Source organism: Motacilla alba, chromosome 1, assembly GCF_015832195.1.
Source record: "Motacilla alba alba isolate MOTALB_02 chromosome 1, Motacilla_alba_V1.0_pri, whole genome shotgun sequence".
Lineage (NCBI taxonomy): Eukaryota > Metazoa > Chordata > Aves > Passeriformes > Motacillidae > Motacilla > Motacilla alba.
The window spans coordinates 12,435,732-12,455,853 of NC_052016.1; the positions used below are offsets into that span (position 1 = coordinate 12,435,732).

The 20,122-nt window shown below is 42.2% G+C and overlaps 1 protein-coding gene across 1 annotated transcript in view; it reads left to right on the forward strand.

Annotated features, from left to right (window-relative positions):
- The window catches only part of CRYBG3 (crystallin beta-gamma domain containing 3), an 81,864-nt gene that overhangs the window by 59,836 nt on the left and 1,906 nt on the right, over window positions 1–20,122 (forward strand). Inside the window, exons 13-21 of the mRNA XM_038146758.1 lie at window positions 191–333; window positions 1,897–2,023; window positions 3,038–3,070; window positions 7,031–7,140; window positions 7,663–7,789; window positions 14,409–14,548; window positions 17,768–17,891; window positions 19,129–19,287; window positions 19,563–19,722. Coding sequence (XP_038002686.1) covers window positions 191–333; window positions 1,897–2,023; window positions 3,038–3,070; window positions 7,031–7,140; window positions 7,663–7,789; window positions 14,409–14,548; window positions 17,768–17,891; window positions 19,129–19,287; window positions 19,563–19,722 — 1,123 coding nt within the window. The remainder of the gene's footprint in view (window positions 1–190; window positions 334–1,896; window positions 2,024–3,037; window positions 3,071–7,030; window positions 7,141–7,662; window positions 7,790–14,408; window positions 14,549–17,767; window positions 17,892–19,128; window positions 19,288–19,562; window positions 19,723–20,122) is intronic.

Sequence of the window (20,122 nt, forward strand, 5' to 3'; positions counted from 1 at the left end):
GATTGCCAGGCTTCCAGTTATTCCAGAACTTCAATGCCAAAATACTCCATAAAGATCCACACCCGGGAGCCAAGCCCCTTCGGGCTCTATAAAATGCTGTCTTTCTAGCTACAGTTCTGTCCCAAAATGCTTTATCTTGTGAAGAGTCATTGAGCTGTGACAGTCTTCTAACTCCTGTGCTGCCTCTTAGGATTTCATAGAGTCTTCAGTGGCACTTTTCCAGTCTGATGATGAAGATGGAAAAGCATTTGACATCATCAATGAAGAAATCCCTGATTTGGAGCAGGCTGGATTTGGCCCCGAGACGAGGTCGATTCTTGTGAAAAGTGGAGTGTAAGTCTGCTCAAATACGTGGAACTGTTAAACATTTCTGTGCACATTTGGGTGCATCTCTTGACAGACTATATTCCACATGGTGGTAAATATTTGGAGGAGAAAAGTGTTGCTTTAAATTTCCTTGGGGAGTGGAAGGGAAATAATAATTGTAGTTTTCTGTAGCTCTCATGCCTACACCTTGATTTTTATCTAAGTGTTCCTGTTCACAGAAAAAGCTTGTGAAGTCCCCCCAGAGTCACACAGTTCCATGGCAGTAATACTGCAAAGATATTTTAGAAATATTAAGAACTGGTATAATTTCTGGGACAGGTAGAGCCTGTCCAGAAAGGATGACATGTGCTGTATTTGTAATAAAGTCAGACTGCTGGCACTGAAAATTAAAATAATTTTTATAAAACTATAAAAACTAAAACATAAAAGACATTAAGGGAAAAGAGCACTGTGAAATCATGTGGGTATCAGACATTTAGTAGTAATGATTAGAATGGAGTATTAATATTGTCCTAACTACTCTAATGGTGATGGGGATCAGGAACTGTGAAGTGAGGGACCTGAACTGCTTATGTAGGGATTGGTGATTAGTGTCTCCTGAGGATTAGGTGCAGGAGTGAAAGGCTGGGATTCAGTTTGGAGAGGAGGGATACAAATGAGAGCTGCAAAATCCTGAAGGTAGTAAGACAAGATTAATGCAGTTCACAGAATCTTGCATGACAACAGTATAGGGAAATGCTTTACAGAACTGGAGATTGCTTTAAAGCAGATTTTGATGTGGAAGGAAAAAAGCTTTTCCTACACTAGAGACAGTGAGTTTCTGGAACTTGCTGCTGAAGGGACTGTGGTAGCAGAGAGCACCAGGAGGTTAAAAAAGCATTAGATAAATTAATAGCAAACAGATTCATCAGTGGGTGATAAAAGTAAAATGGGTAAGGACATGCCCTGTTATATCCCTAGTAAAACAGTCCCAGTGCTGGGTGAGTAAGAGTGGAGTGCACCACCAAAAGTGGGTGATTTAGAGGTGTCTTTCTAACCAGCCCCTATCTGCTTCTGTGCAGGGATAGAAGGACCCTCTAGTTGGAGGTTTCTTTCTTCTTAAATTGCAGGAGAGAAAGCAGGCTGGGAGAAACTTGAACTTCGTGCTGTTGCAAGCTTTTGCTTAATCTCATCAAGCCTTCCTCAGTTACTTCTCTTTCTTCTTGCACCATTTTTCCTAAATCCAACTGGAAAAGCTGTAAGAAAGCCCTGTTTCGGGGATGCCAAACAGGCAAAGATTCAATTAAGAGACATTAAAAAAGTTTTCAGTTAAGAGTCTTTCCTCTGAATTTCTGAGCAGGGCATCATCTCCCAATGAATTTGGTGGGAAGGCAGACACCCAAAATCTTACGTTTGTTGAAGTAGGGAAAAGCAGAAAATTAGGTGTGTGACAGTTTTGTACCTCTCATCAGGTTTAATGCTGCACTGTCTGCCAGGTGGACATTCTGTTGTGCTTGACTTGCTGTTACTGTCATCAAACTACTCAGGAGAATGCAATGTTTTGAGTTCAGTTTTTGTGTCATTCTCCAGGTGGGTGGCATATCAGCAGAAATATTTCTGTGGAGAACAGTATGTACTGGAGAAAGGAAAATACAAATGCTTCTTTGACTGGGGAGGATCTAGTAAAACCATCATGTCAATTCGACCTGTTAAATTGGTGAGTTACCAGAATTTAAGGGAAAACCTGAAAAGAAATGAGACCTTCAGGGTTCAGAGTTTACCATAATAATTAAACAGGAGAGCCCACATTATAACAACCTGTCTATTTGCTTGGAAACAATTTAAAGACCCTCATGGAAGGCATTATGAGTCTGTTCAGGATGTAGACTTAAATGGACACTGCAGATCTTTCTTGTCTTTTGAGAAAATTGTCAGGGAAACTTCATAAGAAGAATTTCCCTTTGGCAGACTGCATACATGGGGAAAATAGCCTGGCCTGGAAAGACTAATTTGCCTTAAAACATAGCAATTGGTAATGTATATAAAAATGCTTGAGAGTTTATCTGGCCTGTATCGTTACATAATAGAATTCTCTTGGGTTTTTTCCCTTACTTTTATGCTAAAATATTTGTACTAGATACAGTGAATAAAGACAGGAAATGTTTTTAATCCATTATTCAATCCAAGGTAGTGCCAACTCACCCAAGCAGATTAGTGCCAGCACTGTCAAAATGCAAATAAACGTTTTGCAAATAATGCAAAACAAAGACAATCTACAGCCATAAGTATTAAATGATAATAAGTAATAAATTATTAATAAGTAATAAATTATAGGAATGCAAAAGGAATACTTAACCTTTTTTTGAAGAGCACATGTTGAGAGTGGTGTCTTCTGTTGGTTTCAGTTCTGTCTTTTTTTCAAGAAACAGCTTCAAAAGTAAATGCAGAGACATTTACATGGACTCTAATGCACATTATGGGAAATAATTAATGCTGATGCAAGTTCTCTGTGTGAAAGGCACTGAACAATCAGGCAGGTAATTGTGAGCTTACAGGCAGCTCATGGCAGAAATTGGGGAAGAGAATTGTGCCAAGAGCCTGGGAAGTTTTTTTCACTCTGCTCCTGAGTTCATACTTTACAAATTTCAGGCACCTTGGCATGTGTCCTAGGAAATTAATTGTAATTAATGTTGGGGTTTTCTAATGTGTATATATGTATTTATTGTTGCAGGAGCCCCTTGGGACAAATGAGCCTCCACATTTGGTAAGTTGGCATTACATAACAGTCTCTAGTACTAAACTACACTTAAGAATTAATGTTGAAGGCCTTGCTTCAGGTGATGTCTCAGTAATTTCAGGTGATACTTAATATTCTCACCTTACTACAGCAGATCAGTGATGGAGGAAACTGATAGACAGATAAAAGTAAAGTCTGCTAAGTGTTCTGCTCTTTGCTTTATTCTGGATCATACTCTTTAGTGTTCTATCCTCAAAAATGCAAGCAGTCCTATAGGTTTTGAGTGACTTTGGATCTCTGTAGCTCTTGGTTTTCCTCTTCTTTCCCTCTTGTTTCTGGAAGCTCACCATCCCATCCATTCATCCTTCTCTTTATGGCAGATTGTCATTATTTTGCAATGCGTCCAGTTTGTCACTCCTGTGTTTGTTTGTGTGTGAGGTGAAGATATCAACTGCAGAAAACTGAACTGCACATTTCAAACCTGCAAATGCATCAACACTTGGAAGTTGGGGTTTTTATTTTAGATGCTAGTAGTTCTGCTTTCCAAAGTCTTCCAAGCAGGTAGAGCTGCTCCTTAAGGTTCCCTTTTTGTTACAGTAACATCAGAGCTTAACTGGACACATCTTGATCATGGTAAATCTATGATAGCTTCTGAGAGTTTCTCTGAAAGTTCTGTCCTACTTGGTGATAACTTACTAAGAGAAAGCAGTCCCTATAATTCACTCTGAGTCTCAAGAATGAGTTAGTTTAGGGTCTTACACTCTGGTCTTTACCTTACAAGGTATTATATTCCATTAATGGACCTTTGAGTTATCTTTCTGAAACACAAACCTGCTCTGTGTTCATCACCATGTGTGCTCTGTGTCCCCTGCAATGTTCTGTCCCAGCATGGGTTGTCTGATTGCTCTTTTCCTGTCCTGCTAGCATGGGTGATGATCTGAATGATTTTATTGCTCTCTCTGACATGCTTTTAATTAAGCAAATTTGGGAAAATTTATTTCAAGAAACATGACTTATTTTCAGACAAAAGATATTTTAGAGCTCTGTGGTTCTGTTTCAGTACACTTAAGTATTTTGTCATCTGGACACAATTTCTCTCTTTCTTGCTTGGATGGGAAATGTTGTGCATTGTGTTACTTAGCAGGTGGACCACACCCTCCTTTTTCTCCAATTCTACCATTTTATGTTTAACCCAGGACTACAGGAAATGTTTCCTGTCTAAAGACATAATTGGTTTATTATTTTAGCCTTAAACACTGACTTCCTGCCCAGCCTGTTCACATGGCAGTTTGCAGCCAAATCCAAAGACTTGCAAGTATGCTCACCAGAGGGCCTTGGTAAATGATACCAGCTGAAATAACTGACTCAGATAAAACTGGTGGGGTCTAAACAGTGGAAGATAATTTTATTTTCATCTCAAATTCTTACATTTTTTCAGGATCTCCCAAAATCTAGTCTTTGAGTGTATTATTCCACTGTTGCAGACCTTTAAGATCAGTTCAAACCTTTGAAGTTTCAGTAAATTGTGCTTTAGAAGCTTTTTTATTTCTAGAAACATGAAAAAACCTGTGTGTATGTATGTGCACAGACACCTTGAAATATTGACGTGTATTGGATTGCATTTTGCCTCTCGTGGTCTTTAATAACTGCCTTAACACCATTTGTGAAAAAATTACTATCCTGACTTACCAGAATCCTGGTTTTCATAGGATTCTGCCTTGGGGGTAGGGAAGGAAGAGCATATTCATATCACTACAGTTCTTATAGGAGGGGAGATATTTTGGGTAATTTTTAATGGGAAAACATTTAATCACTTAGGATAAGTAAAAGACAGGCCCTTAGATAAATATCAATATTTTCACATTCAGAGTAAAATTAAGTTTTCTACATGAAAACCAGTCTCCTAGTTTGGAACTTCTAAGCATGGTGCATATGAGCTGGCAAATCCTTCAATGTCCTGATGTTTAACCCTTGAGTAAGGGATCTGTTGGGTATTTTGAATGATTATACATTCCCCTACCTTTAATAAGCATATTTCTGAACTAAGGGAGCTGTTTGCACCATTTATAAGAGTATGTCTTTTTTTCATTTGTGTTCTTATGAGAAATTGAAAAGCAGCAAAATTTTCTTACATCTCTGAATGCCTCCCCTGACCTTTTTTGCCTGCCAAGCTTCCTAATAAACCAACTACATAGAGTGTGAGAAATCACCAACTCTGCAAAGCCATTAATTTCATTTATTAAAATAAAGCTTTGCTCAGCAAGAACAAAGCCTCTTTCAACAGCAGGTGACTTGTAGAGATGATGTAGGAAACAGAGATAATTGCTGTGCAACCCTGCATTTGTACTTTAATATTCTGTCCTTTGGCTTTTTGGGAAGCAAAACCTCACACAATAATGTAAGACCCTGACAAAGTGGAGGTGGCTGCAGTTGGAGACTAATTGCAGTGTTTGCACTGAGGAATCACTGCTCCACCCCAACTTCTGTCAAATTAAGACCCTCATTCATTACCAGATAAATTCTGGTTCAAATGAGTAGTGAATCTTTCTTAAAAGCCTTGCATAGCACGTGGCCTAGGAAAGAGAGGCAGTGTGTATGTATATATATTCCCTTTTGTAAAGAGCTTGGAGATGAGTGGGTAGAAAATACAGTGTAATTACAGCTTAAATAGGTGCTTTGTGACATAGCAGTGCAGTTGTATTTACAGAAAAGTCAGTTACACTTTATTCATTTTATTGTAGCTGATCTTTGCTCTCCAATTAGCACGCATAGCCTGCAAGGCCAGCTTAAGCCTTTCTTGTTCTTTCTAACAGGAAACATTCATTTCTTTTAAAAACATAGACTGAACTTTTCCATAAAATCATTTGCTGACACTTGTGTTTGGCCTTCTCAGTCTGTGCTGGCAAAAGCACTTGATTTCTTTTCTTTGGCAGGAAGTTTGGCCAATTTGGGGCATGAAGGGGGAAGTAGCTCTTGCAACAGCCATCGTGTTTTTCTTCCATTACAGAATATGAGCTGTTCTCTTGATACAGTTAGATTTTTTCATTCTTTTCCAGCCTGTCTTTCAGGCTTTCATGAAATTCATCTCAGTTACACAGTGGCAGCCCAAAGATACAGAATTCTGGGTGTCTTTGCTATAGATCATTGCCTACATCATACCAGGGTTTCCTCTTGTTTTGGTGGGGGCTTTAGGGGGGATTTTGTGTATTTTTTTGGTTTAGGTTTGTTTGGGGTTTTTTTTGGGGGGGTGTTTTTATTCATTTGGACTTTTTGTTTATTTGTTTGGGGGAGGTTGGTTTTTTGGGAGGTCGATAGTTTGGTTTTTGTCTGTTTGTTTGTTTTTTTTCTATTTTGCTGCAACATTTTGAGGCTTCTTGCTTTTTTGGGATGAACTGATCGCATCTTAATGATGGGGTGTGGTTCACTGTGACTTGCAATTCTTTACCATGACACACAAAAGCAGCTTGGCTGAACCTCAGAGGTCCCCAGTTCCCTCAGAAATCCTCCTGCTAGTTCTGAAATGAAAAGCCACCTGCAACCACTGTGATCACAGAAGATTTCAGGGCACATTGTCAATAGCAGCTCTCTATCTTTGACCAGCATTTCCCCATCCTGCTTTGAGCACTGGATTGTTGAGCTGTAGTGAGGGTTAAACTGCAGTTCAGGGGGACTTTGGGTGGATGACAACAGCCTTGAGTCCTCCTCTTCTGCTGCAGTTGAGCTTACACTTGATAACTCTGCCTGCTTTGGCACCACTGGGAAGCCGCCTGTGCCAGCCCAGAGATGACAAAATACTTGATATATTTCTAGAAATAAAGCAGCTGTAGAAAATGTAAGAGATTCTTTGAACGGCAATTCATTCAGTTATTTGTATCTTTGTGAGTTGAATGGATATTTCTCAGAGAGTACAGCTTTGTCTGTTGACATTAATGATAATGCATTCATTTTCCTTCTAGTCATTGTTTTTGTTTTGTTTTGTTCTTGTAGCTCAAAGCTTTCAGTAATACACATTTCCAAGGAGCATGTGTAGATTTCACAGCAGAAGTTTCTGATTTTACATCATTCATACCATGTTCTTTTAAGGTTCTCCGGGGATGGTAAGTGTCTGTTGTTTTACATGCCATCATTTTCAGATTATGATTTTTTTTCAAATGTTACAAAATTTCAGGCAGCAGAAAGCACATAACACATGCCCATCATCTTCCATTATGTCTTGGAACCTTTGTCCTGCAAGGCATCTCAGTAACTCTCATCCTGTCCGTGGTTTGGGTACTGTGCATTTTGCTCTCCCTGGGGAAGGTTTGCACAGTTACCATGACTCTTTTTTTAACTCCAGTTAGAATTTATTCCAGATTTTGAGAACTTTGGTACAGTGGAAATGCCTGAATTCCATTCAGCATCGTTTGACTCTGGAACTGAGATTTCTGTACCACACAATTTGATTTTGCTGCTTTGGTTGCTTTGCTGCATAGCCTTTCAAGTCACTTTACTTAAAGCTTGACAAGAACAAAGAGAATTTTATATTCCTTTTGTCCTTAGCAAGTATTAATCTTGAAAGAAACATACTGTAAATAAGCAGCTAGAGCAAGTTTATCTTTTCTCTTCCATTATTCTTGCAGTTGGCTCCTGTGTTACAAAGGGGAAACCACTGACAATCACTGTGTGCTGGAAGAAGGCCTCTATGTTGACCTCAGTTCCTGTGGCTGCCCAGCTGCTACAATCAAATCCCTCAAGCCTATTCAATATGTAAGACTTTATTGGGGAAAAAAAAATAACATTTTGGAACTCTTTTCCCTGTCAGATGTCTGAAGTGATTACTTGTCGTAAACAAACTTCCAGTTAGGGAAAAGAGTGAGGTTTGTTTTCTTGGCTCACAGGATTTTTCAGGTTGGAAACAGGTCAGTGTGTGCACACTTGCACAAGGTCCCTTGTAGCTGCTCTCGGGTGTTCTGGGTTTAAAGTTGTTCTCTTTCTTACAAGTGAGAAACGAGATCCTCCATGGCCAGGGGGTTGGACAGGAATGCATTTTGCCCTCCAGAACAAGAGAGATACAACCTTTTATACATCCCATTGTAATCCTGCACACAGGACACACAAATCTGCAGTCTTGATGTGATGTCTGTGCCTTTCTTGCACATCTTGGTGTGCTCTTGTGCAGGAGCATTAAAGATGAGCTGTAACACTGTGGGTAAAAGAGAAGCAAGTGGTTTATCTGCCTCCTCCTCACTGGCACTGGCCAGCAGCTTCTCCAGAACTCTTCCTCCTTCCCTGATCACAGGACACAAACTCAGCCTAAATGGTGTATGTCCTTCAGTGCAGATCCTATGGAGCTAGACTGGGATTACTCAGTTCAGCTTTTTCACATATGAAGTCCTTTTTACCACTTGTGAACAGTTTTTAAATAGAAAAGCATTGTCAACAGTTTGTAAAAAAGAAAAGCAAAAAAACCCAACCAACTAAATGAAAAAAAGCCTCCCAAAAAACCCCAAAGCCCAAGCAAATGCAAACACCAAACCCATGGGTGTGGTGGGAAGGATGTACAACTCAAATTTGAGAGCTGGACTTTTCACTAGACTATACAGATATAGTGACTTCCCACCTGCTGAGAGCCTGGGTTTTAGTTTAAAGTTCTCCTTTTCAAGTTAGGCTTTTGGACTCTGCCGTGCCAAATCCAAGTGAAGTTTTGACATCAAATAATAGTAGGCCTCATCCAAATCCCCCTGCCTGTAATCTCTCAGGGAAGTAAATATGAAGTTTGGCATGGTAGGAGACTGCTGGCAGCCCTTGTTTCCCAAGGGCCAGGCCCTGGAAGAAGTTTGTTTGGCAGGCTGTGTGTGGGGAGCTCACACACATCTTCCTCTGCTTTTGCACCTCTTAGTTTGGCTCTTCTCTTGCCAATAGTAGCCCTTGTATTTCACAAATTCCAGGCACTAAACAGCATAAAATGCCTCTGCTTTCTACCTGTTTGTCCTCAGAGCCCCCAGGGCAGTGCTGGGGACCCTGGTGTGGCACAGACGTGACCCAGAGCACGCAGCAGGTCACGGCCAGGAGCAGCCACAGTTAATTCTGAGCATTGTCCACAGTTCTTGGAACAGAGCCCCTTCTATTACAGCATATTTCTGTTAGCTCATTCCAGAGAGGAGCTAGTCTGTTCCCATGTGGAATTGTTGTGTAGCTGTATTGAATTCACGTGTGGTGTTGGGAACCCCTTCCATTATTCAGCTTTGAATACCAGCCTCATTTCAGAGCTAAGGTGTGTCCCCTGGTAGCTTACTTGTGAGAAGGAGAACTTTTAACCCTGACACCAAGCCCTGGATCTGCTTTGTCTGCTCCTCTCCTTTTCAGGGAGTTGTAATTGCTGCAAGTGGAACTGAGGAGGAGTCCCACGCTGGGAACATTCCATTTGTTCTATAGAAAGTGAAGCTTTGATGGAAAAAAACTATTTGCAAACAAATATAACAACTGCACTAAATGAAAAAAAAAAAGTTAATTTTTTTTCTACTTAAGAAAGTATACTTTTGATTTTTAGTTTGAAAACGCCCAGAAATGTAATTTGTTTGTCTAAGAGCTTAATTGCATAAAAAAATGAAAATTTTCCTTCTAAATCACTGAGTTGGTCCAACTAAAATAGAAAAAAATAGGAAAAAAACCCCAATATTTTCAGAGCAATGCAAAATTATTTGGATAAGAAATAGGCTCACAGTAGGGATAGTTAGATGATTTCACTGCAGTGACAGTATTTTAGGTTGGCTAATTTTTATTCTAGCTCATAGCTCTTGGAGGGATGTTTTATGTGTTGTCTGGTGAAAAGTGAAGTTGTCAGCATTTAAGTACATTTTTTAAGTATGGCATGCTGCTCCCACACCCTCTGCACACACACTCTCCCATTTCACAAGAAATTCAAGTTGATAGGGTTTCACTTTGGTTGTTTCCTCATTTATTGTGCACTGGCATCATGGAGGAATTCAGCACATCTTTGCAACCAATTTCCTCTGATAAGTTTTCTCTCTCCCGTCACACCTCATTCTCCAAAGTGTGTAATACTCAAACCAAATCTTTAAGCGGCCCGAGCTGTGCTTTTTTTCCTGTTGTTCCATTTTCCTCAAACATGTTGGACTGTTTCATCATCCTCAGAGCATTTAGGAAAAGCTGTGGAGTAACAGGAGGGTACAAGGAAGGAACAACTGACACTGATGCCATTTGCCTCTCATCATCTCCTTTCATCAAAAAATCCCAAAGCACTCTTCCAGCAAGGCTTGTTGATGGAATGTGCTGTTGTATTGTTGTTAACAGCCCTCCTGCAGGCAGGTGAAAGCCTAGCACAGGTTCAGAGTTGCTGCAGAGCTGCAGGTTTCTGTGCCTGCCTTTTGCACTGCCATGGATTCATGGAAAGGACATGTGGGCCCTTGTTCAGTTGCAAGAGCACAGGTGAAGGCAGCTGGGCCATTCATAGGGCCATGGTTACTTATTTGGGACATTTGTCCAGTGTTTGCTGCCTCGGGAGGGTAATCTTTTGGGATAGATAATCTTGCAACAGGGAGTTCTTGCAAAAGGTGTTGCCTTTTCTCAGGTGTGCTGTTTTGACAAACTCCCTGTCATATTTATTGTGATTTACATAGACAGCAATGCCCAGGATGGTTGCAATAAGCAATTAGCTTTCCTTCTAAAGTGTTACCTTCAACCTGTAAATTAACAGTCTCCTAGTTTCTAAAACCAAAAATGAGATCCAGGTTGTAGGTTGTGCAATGCTTGTTTTGTTTGGTTGGGGTTTTTTTCTCTTTTTTTCTGAGGCATTCTTTATTCTTGCTCTGATCAGTTGTGATAATCCTTGTTTTCCTATATTAACTTCTCTAAGTTAAATACAGGTGTTAACCAACCTCCCCAGCATTCCTGTGAGGCAAATAAAGAAATCAGATACAAAAGCTACCTGCAGTTTCCCAGGGTCAGGCACTGAGTCACTCTGTGTGGCTGGGACTGGACCGTGGACATTGCATTGTCCAGCCCATCCCACATCCCATCCAGGCAGGCATCCATCCCACACTGAAGGGAGCAGCCAGGCAGGAGCAGCTCCAGCAAAGGCAGTTGTAAAAGATGAGCTGGCCAAGCCTGGAGAGTGAAGATTTTCCCAAGGATGGTGGAACACAGCTGTGGAGGCTCCCCCACTTCAGGCTCTGGTCAATGCTCTTTGCAAAGCAGCAGCTCAGCACCAATGGGGAATGGGACAGTGCACCATCCCTTGCCATGGCTGGCTTACACTCAGCCTTTGCTCTGGCCCTTTGCATTTCTCCCTTTGCCTTTCTTAGGCTTTCCCATCAAAGTTTGCAAAACCTAAGTTGGTCAAAAAAAAAAAATAAGGTGACAGAAAATACAGGGGTTTTTTGAAAGGGATGGGCCCTTTTCAAAAAGGTTTTATTAGTAAAAATTCCACAACTTTCATAATGAGAAATTATCCAGATCTAAAACTATGCTTTTTGCTCTAAGCATCTGTGCAAATTCACCTGTGCACTTGGGTTTCAGTTCCAGTGCCCTCTGCTCTTCTTCTTTGTGTCTCTACACTACTGGGGAAGCTCATCTTGCACTGATCCTTGTTTCATCTCAAACACTTCATGCTGGCATTGTGGCTTTTTCCTGAGCTGGTGAAGCATAAAAATCTGTTCTGAGTTGTGAAAAATTGTGTTGCACAGCTTCACTAAAAGCAAAGTAAATATCATTGAGGGGGAAGTCTGAGCCGAGTTTTACTGTGCAAGACATTTCTGGTGTGTTGATTTTTAGTGTTGATTTTCCATGCTTTACCTGTGTCATTTTCCTTGCACCATGTGCTGTGTTAGCCACAGAGCACCACACCTGTTAAGTAAAGTATATCAGTGTATTTAACAGTTCACAAGGCTGCTCATGTCTTGAAATGCTATGTAAATACAGCTTTCCTTAATCACTGGCTTCTTGAATATAATAAATCCCTTCAAGTTTCTCTGTGGATAAATGTATGAAAAAACAGGACAAGCATAACATCTTAAAATGTTATTGGTGCTGGTTTAAGCAAAGGCATACATAAAAACTGTTAAGAAATTTCATGATAAGAAATTCTATAGTGCTTTGTTATTGTCACAATTGGCAAGCTTTTCCCAAAGCATGGCGTTTCAGGTATTTTCCTTGAAATATCTGGGAAAAGAAGCTAAAGTAATGCTGACCTAGACATGGGAATGTGTAAATATAGATGTCTTTGGCTCACCTTTCAGGTGAAAATGTTCCTCAGCATTTTGCAAGAAAGGCTGGGAACAAGATGCCTCCCAGCCTAACAGCATAGCTCCAAACCTTGTTTTTCACTGTTCCCAGTTTCCGTGGAGCCGTGAAAACAAAGTCAGAGAAAAAAGCCAGGCCAAAGTCACTGCTGCCAGCTGTTGGCCTAGAAGGGAATACAGAAGGTGAGGAATCAGTGCAGTGCTCTATATATGGCTGTGGAACAGGAGAGCTCAGGGCTTGGCACAGCATCCTGGTTTCTTTCTGGACTTTGTGTCTGCAAGGTCACTGCATCTCTGCTGAGGTTTCCCTGGCACAGAAGGATCAGATCTATCACTGGTGTGTGCCTCAGGGACTCTGAGCAGCTGGACAGGGAGTTCTCAGAGCTCTCAGTCCAAACAGTCACAACCACAGCAGAGCTGGAATCACTTTAATTGACTCCAGCAGTTTGCTGATGTGGTTCCTGGTGTATATCCTGGATATCCTGGGTCAGGTGACTTGTCCATCTGGTACAGCAGCCTTGTCTCTTAACATCCTCAGTGTTGCAACAGCAGGATCAATATTTATGTTTGGGCAGTAATGTCCTGCACCACAAATGGTGTTTCTCATGGTCAGCAATGCACTTGGGAAAATTTGGGCCTGTTCTGGACATGGCTTCTGGTGTCCACTCAGGTGAAAGGCAGTGCCAGGGCTCTTGCAGACAGGAGTGTGATGATTCTGCCTGGCTGAGCAAAGCAATCTCAGGAGTAGCTGCCTGCACTAGGCCTGCTGGTCTGGCTTTCCAAGTGAGCCTTTAGCCACCCACTGTAAATCTGATCCACCCCATCCAGCAGGAGGCACTTGGGAAGAGCTGACATTCCAAAATAGAAACGTTACAGGTTTTGATCCCTTTCTGGTGTGTAACGATCCCAAGCTCTTCTTCAGAATATCTTAGTGAGCTGTCCCTGCAGTGTTGCATGACTTGGGCTGTCCCTGCACTGGCTGGCAGAGGAAGGCAGAATCTGACCAACCAGCTGCATACCAACTGCACTGAGTCAGTGTCAGGCAAATTCATATGTCCTGACACACCCCTGAGCTTTTCGGAGACACTTCCCTACAGTAGTGTGCTCTTCAAACATGAAAATTAATTTCCCTTAATTGTTCAGTGCCTGTGTCAACTTCAATTCAAGATTTTGTTTCATTTATTTCACCTGAGGCCATGTCTTTGCTGCAAGGGAAATCCCAGATTTTGCCTGAGCCAGCTATCTCAGGGTAACATCTCCGACAAGAAGGTGCCTTTCCTGGAGAGGCAGCTCACTGAGTTAGTCAGACCTGTTCCCTCTTCCTTTCCAGGTATAAACTGCAGGTACTTTTGCTTCTGGTTTTAGGTTAAAAATGCTGAAGTGTTGTACAAGTACTAGGGCACAGAATTTGTGTAATAAAATCTGCTTCCTCTGTTTTTCTGTTGGCCTTATAGCTGCACTACATTTTCATGCAAACTGATCTTTTTATTTGCTTTCACAGCCAATCTGTCAACTGTAGAAAAGGGCATTAAGTGAAAAATGTTTCAATTCTACATGAGATTATAGAATTGACTTATTGTGCTATTCCTTCAAGATTGACATAAAAAAAACCCAGGAATGTCTGTTAAAAACATTGAGAACCTTTTAGTTGACATTTCTGACCTTTTACAATTCCTAGCTGCTTAAAATGTTTGCAGTGAACTACAGCTAGGTGAAGTCTGTGGGCCATAGACTTTGATTTGACTCACTGTTTTAGATGCATGTTCCATCAATAAGTAAATAAAGTGGATTTTTGAAAAGCAATCAAGGCCCTGATGATACAAATCAGACCAAAATGAGTTTTTCCAAACAGAGGCCTCTACATCACTTGGTGACTCTGTGCCTGGCCTGTGTCAGTGGAGCACTACACTGATGACAAAGCCACTGATAAATGCAGTTTGTTTCAGCTCTGTGTGCTGTGGAGTTTTCCCTTGTTGTTACATTTGCTAAGGGAGCACAAGCTAACCCAAAAGCATTGTAGGAAATTCAGCTGAAATGGGCCAATGTGTGCATCAGATCTAACAACTGAAATTGTACCAATCCCACTAAAACTTTGTGCTTTTTTTTCCTCCTTCATCCTGCCCCAGGTTTTTGCTGAGCCTTCCATCAGTCTGTTCAGCCTGGAATGCTGCAAGGGCAGAGAGCTGCACTTCAGTGAAGCAGTCAATTCTGTTTTGAATGAGGACCTTCATTTTTACACCCAGTCTGTGTGGGTGAGAAGTGGATTGTAAGTATGGAAGAAAGATCCCTGTCAGTTTTGCACTGTAGGAGCTAATATTGTCTCATGATAATTGCCTTGTTCATAGGATGGTTTACATTCTTAACTTCTATTCTGAGGCACAGACTTTACAAGGCAGGTAGTGTAAACTTTGAGTGCCTTTATTAACAGGCTGTAAAATGCCAGCTATAAACTGCAGTGATTTAAACTACTCCAGTGGCTCAGGGAAGCTTGATGTGCTGACTGGCTGCCAGAGAAGCAGCAGCTTCTGAGAGGAGCTCAGGGTGGATCTGACAGCTGGAACAGTTATTTGCTTCTGTTATTAGTTTAACCCTTCTCCAGGAGTGTGAATGTACACCCAGGCTCTTCTGTGAAAACATTTTACATCTGCAGCAGTGACCTTCTAACCTCTTCCACGTCTCTCCCTGTCACCTTTTGGAAGAGCTCCCAAGGGTTCTCTTTTCAGCCAGGTTTTCAGCCTCCACACCCACAGCAGCAACAAATAACTTGCAGAGTCTCATCCTGCAGCTGAGAGTGGCTGGAAGCTGCTGTTCTCCTTATGGGACACACATTTCCTATGTTTATGTTTGACCTTTCCCCACCTTTTCCACATGGGCAGGCTGTAATTTTCTTGAGAGAATAGAGAATAAGCTTCCCCACAGAGCTTTGCCAGTTCACAGCAGTTCCCAACATTTGTGCCACTTCCATCCTGAACTTTTGCTGAAAATACAGGAGTGTGTATTGTCTGGAAATTCAATCCCTTTGCCCCAGCAGTTGGCTGAAGGAAGGGTGATGACTTTGGGACCATGTGGCAAGAAAGCACAGGAGAGTGAGTGCAACAGGCCAGCATCTTTCTCCTCCTGCATCTTTCTGCTGATTTTTGGGTGTCCAAGCCAGGTTAGGTGCCTCCCTATCTCTGGGATAGGTTCAGGGCAGAAATGCTGGCTTTCCTCTGGGCTCTTTTTGATCCTTCCTAGGAAAGAGAGTGAAGATTTTCCCAAGGATGGTGGAACACAGCTGTGGAGGCTCCCCCACTTCAGGCTCTGGTCAATGCTCTTTGCAAAGCAGCAGCTCAGCACCAATGGGGAATGGGACAGTGCACCATCCCTTGCCATGGCTGGCTTACACTCAGCCTTTGCTCTGGCCCTTTGCATTTCTCCCTTTGCCTTTCTTAGGCTTTCCCATCAAAGTTTGCAAAACCTAAGTTGGTCAAAAAAAAAAAAAAGGTGACAGAAAATACAGGTTTTTTTGAAAGGGATGGGCCCTTTTCAAAAAGGTTTTATTAGTAAAAATTCTCACAACTTTCATAATGAGAAATTATCCAGAGCTAAAACTATGCTTTTTGCTCTAAGCATCTGTGCAAATTCACCTGTGCACTTGGGTTTCAGTTCCAGTGCCCTCTGCTCTTCTTCTTTGTGTCTCTACACTACTGGGGAAGCTCATCTTCCACTGATCCTTGTTTCATCTCAAACATTTCATGCTGGCATTGTGGCTTTTTCCTGAGCTGGTGAAGCATAAAAATCTGTTCTGAGTTGTGAAAAATTGTGTTGCACAGCTTCACTAAAAGCAAAGTAAATATCATTGAGGGGGAAGTCTGAGCCGAGTTTTACTGTGCAAGACATTTCTGGTGTGTTGATTTTTAGTGTTGATTTTCCATGCTTTACCTGTGTCATTTTCCTTGCACCATGTGCTGTGTTAGCCACAGAGCACCACACCTGTTAAGTAAAGTATATCAGTGTATTTAACAGTTCACAGCAGACTTCCACTGCCTGTCCCCATCCTACACAGCAGACAGGTAGCCTAAAGGCTCAGGGTGTCAGGTGATTGTGGGATGTCCTAGAGGGTTTGTTTGCCTTATCTGGGATTCAGAGTTCAGGAAGGCAGATTTTTTTGGCTCCTGGTCCCAAAGCCTGCTGTCAGTTTTGGGCAAATAGCAAAGATTTATGTAAAAGACTCCTTCCTGAGGCAACTGGCCACCTCAGTAAGGCACAAACCAGGAATCTGCCTTGGCAAAGGGTGCTGGGGTTCTCAGAGGTGTGCGAGAGGTGGCACAGCCTGTGTGAGCAGAGATGGGTTTTGCCTGTGTCACTGAATGCCAGGAGCCCAATCTGGCTTCAGATGGTGATCACTGTCAGTCTTTCCCCTCTGTTCCCTATCTGCTTTGAAACTGCATTCCACGTGGGACTGTTCATGCTCCAAGGGTAATGTTACCAGTAAATTCTCAGCAACTTGACAGAAACCATTGCAAGGAAAAAAAAAGCCAGGAATGTGTTCCAAGTCTAAGGAAGACACAGGGGCACTCAGGCTGCCCTGAGTACCTGTTAGTCAGCAGGTGTGGACTTTGTTTGAAGAAACAGGGACCCAGCCTCATTGCCAGGCAGCTCACAGCTGGCACAGTTGAGCCTCCATGGAGCCCTGAGCAGGGCTGGCTGTGAGTTGTGGGCCCTGGGCAAAAGCAGTTCCAGGTGCTGTGAGTGTTTCCTCACTGACTCAGAGCACAGTCATCCCTCATGTTCCTGGCAGCTGACCTGTACAACAGGTAACCTGGGAAACCAGCACTTGCTTTGTGCTCAGAGGAGTTAATTCAGGCATTTCAGATTCACTGTCCACACAGCAGTGTGCTATTGGTACAAACAGAAGGGATCTGTGCTCCTGAGGCTGCCTTTGTGAGCAGCATTTACTGAGCAGATGCCCAGATAACAAGGGGTCTGTATAAGCCAGTGCTTTAACTGGGTGTTACAGGGCTCAGCCATGTCCGTGGTGTATTCATGACAGGAAAATGCTGCAGCAGGGTGTGGGGTTTGGAGTGAATACCTGTAATGTGTTTTCAGACAAGTGAAATTGTATAAAAGCTTCAACTGTAACAAAAACATGAGATGAGATCCTCTCATAATTAATGTGCACAACCAGGCAAAGCTGCAAGTGTGGCTCCCTAGTTTCCTAACACAGGTCTGCTGAAACCAGCGTTATTCCCATCTGGGCTCATGCAGAGGTTATTTTGGGGGGAAAAAAATGAAGGGGGAGGGGGGAGATGGAAAGTATAGTTTACAAATTTTAGGCAGACAGACAGAAAACAGGTCTGAATTCCAACAGAAGGCAGTCATGGATGGCATTTTGCAGCACAAAAAGAGAGGCATCAGTGTGGAGAGCTCTGGGGACTTCCAAGAGCACAGTTTAGTTTTGCTGTGGATAACAAGTGCCCTTTCACGTTCTGTTTTGTGTATCCAGGTGGATTGCCTATGAGGGATGCAATTTTTTAGGCAAGCAGATTCTGCTGGAGCCCAGGGAGATTTCAAACTGGAGTGAACACAGTGGCTGGAAAGTGATTGGCTCCCTTCGTCCTGTGAAACAGGTACTGTAAGACTGAGTGAGGAAAAGGGGTTTTTATGGACAGGGGTTTGTGCACAGGTATCATTCCAACATCAAGCACATTGAGGTGTGTTGTACTCCTTAAATCAGGCCTAATGATAGCCAGAAGGACCCACTGGAAGATTGCTGAAGCAGAAAATGCCTCTTGTAGCAGTTACTGAGATCTGTGTTCAGTTTCTAAAGGGAAATGATTCCCAGTTTCTTGGTGCCAAGTTTTGTGTTTCCAAATTGCATGTTCTGTGAATGCTCTATTTTTACATTTTTGCCATATAACAATATAATGAGGAAACCAATTCCACACTGGCTTGTTTCATAATTAACATAAATTGAAACAAGAGCAAATTTTATTGTGCTGTAGCCTGGATTTCCAAAAGAGGCAAAGCTCATGCAGTTCCCATTAGGTTTTCTCTCCCTGTCTCACCCCAGGTAAATCCAGTTTCAGTCTCATTCAGAGGTTCAGATCTCTAAACCACAAAGAGTAACTAAACACTGTACTGATACAGGTTTTGTTCATGGATGTTTGGTGGGACAGAGACCTTATTGTCTGTATCTCAGGGTTTGTTTTATGGTAATATGGAAATATGGGAAAAAAAAGGAGATGTAAAGCTCCCAGAAAAAAAGCTGTGCTGGAGTTGGGGTTCCAACAGAGCTGCCCTTTGTAACTCCCTGCTCTTTATTTGCATTGAAATCAGTGAATAACAGAGCAAAAGCTCAAACCCTGCAGTAGCAAAAATCCTCTTTATGTTTTGAGTAAACCAATAAACAGGGATACCAGGTCAGTGCCCTGTTTCCCATGTCTTTTCAAAATCGGTGGTGCATTTCTCTGCCATATATTCCAGTTAGTGAAGGCTGAAGTGGCTGGATATGTAACTCAGTATGTTTTGTGTCCCAAGAATTAAAACATTGTGGAGTACAGCCCCTTTACTGCCCTTGGAATGAGTGAAATGTGCTGAACTAGGCATATTTGCAGATCACAGGAATTAGTTCTATAGCCATAATTACCTTCTTTGGGAAAAGACCTATCTACCATTGCTTTTAGAGCTGCCCATCTGCATGTGAAAAACCACTTACTGTGCTTCACATGCACATTGGTTTCCATCCAAAAAATTACTGAACATTCTCAGCTGAGAGCAAAGACTGAAACACAGATGGAGGGGAGGCCCTCTCACATCAATTTGCTTGATCTCTGTGTTTTAAATCTCTTCCTTCACCCCTGGCAGCCAGCAGTGTACCTGAGGGTGAGGAACAGGGCCCAGGGCAAGTACCTGACCGTGGCTGGGAGCCTGGCAGACATTCGGGTGACCTCAGTGTGCGCGGCCCCGCGCAGCCGCAGCGACTCCCAGCTCTGGCTCTACTGCCGGGGGCTCCTCAAGTCCAAGGTGAGTTTCAGAGTGGTTTTCTGTAAACGCTGCCCTTGATGTGCTGTTATTAATATTAAAAAAAAAAAAAAAAAACAAAAACAACTGATGGTTTAACATTTAAAAAATGAAGTAACAAAGGTCACCACCTTTGATCAAGCAGCTGGTCGGGTGTTGAATAATCTGTTCATCACTTGCTTCCCATGGTTTACTGCCATATGCTCAGTGTCTGAGAGAAGGCAGGCACAAAAGTGAGGCTCTATGGCCTGGATCTCACTGCTCTCCTTGTTTCTTAGGCCAACAATACCTGTCTGGATGTCATTGGGGGCAGAGACCTGCCTGGGGCCAAAGTCGCCCTCTGGACAGAACATGGGAGGGACAGGCAAAAGTGGAGACTCAACGAGGATGGAACGATCAGTTCATACCTCAGTGAGCAACTGGTGCTTGATATTAAAGGTATTTAAAAACAAAAACTCTCAAGCTCACAGGTTTTAAGTGTGTTTTTTGATTAAGGTTAACTTGCATAGTCCAGTTTGTTTGTTTTTTTATTTCTTTTGTACTTGAGGTCAGAAACTGAATCCTACCTTTCCTGTCCAGTTGCTTGACAGTGGGACAAGAAACAGCAGGGTGGGGAGGAAACTTTCTCTTTTGATTCCAGAGGTTTATTTTGATCAGATCAACTGTTGTGCTTTGGGGAGTTAAGTAGGGCAGATGGCAAGAAGTGCAAGTTACAGAAGACAAAGTGGTGAAGGAAAATCAACCACAGAATAGCTCAAAAAGAGAAAAGGAGTTTAAAAAAGAAGGCTGCTTAAAATTGTCATTGCTCAGTTGCAGACACCAGCTCCCTACCTCATGG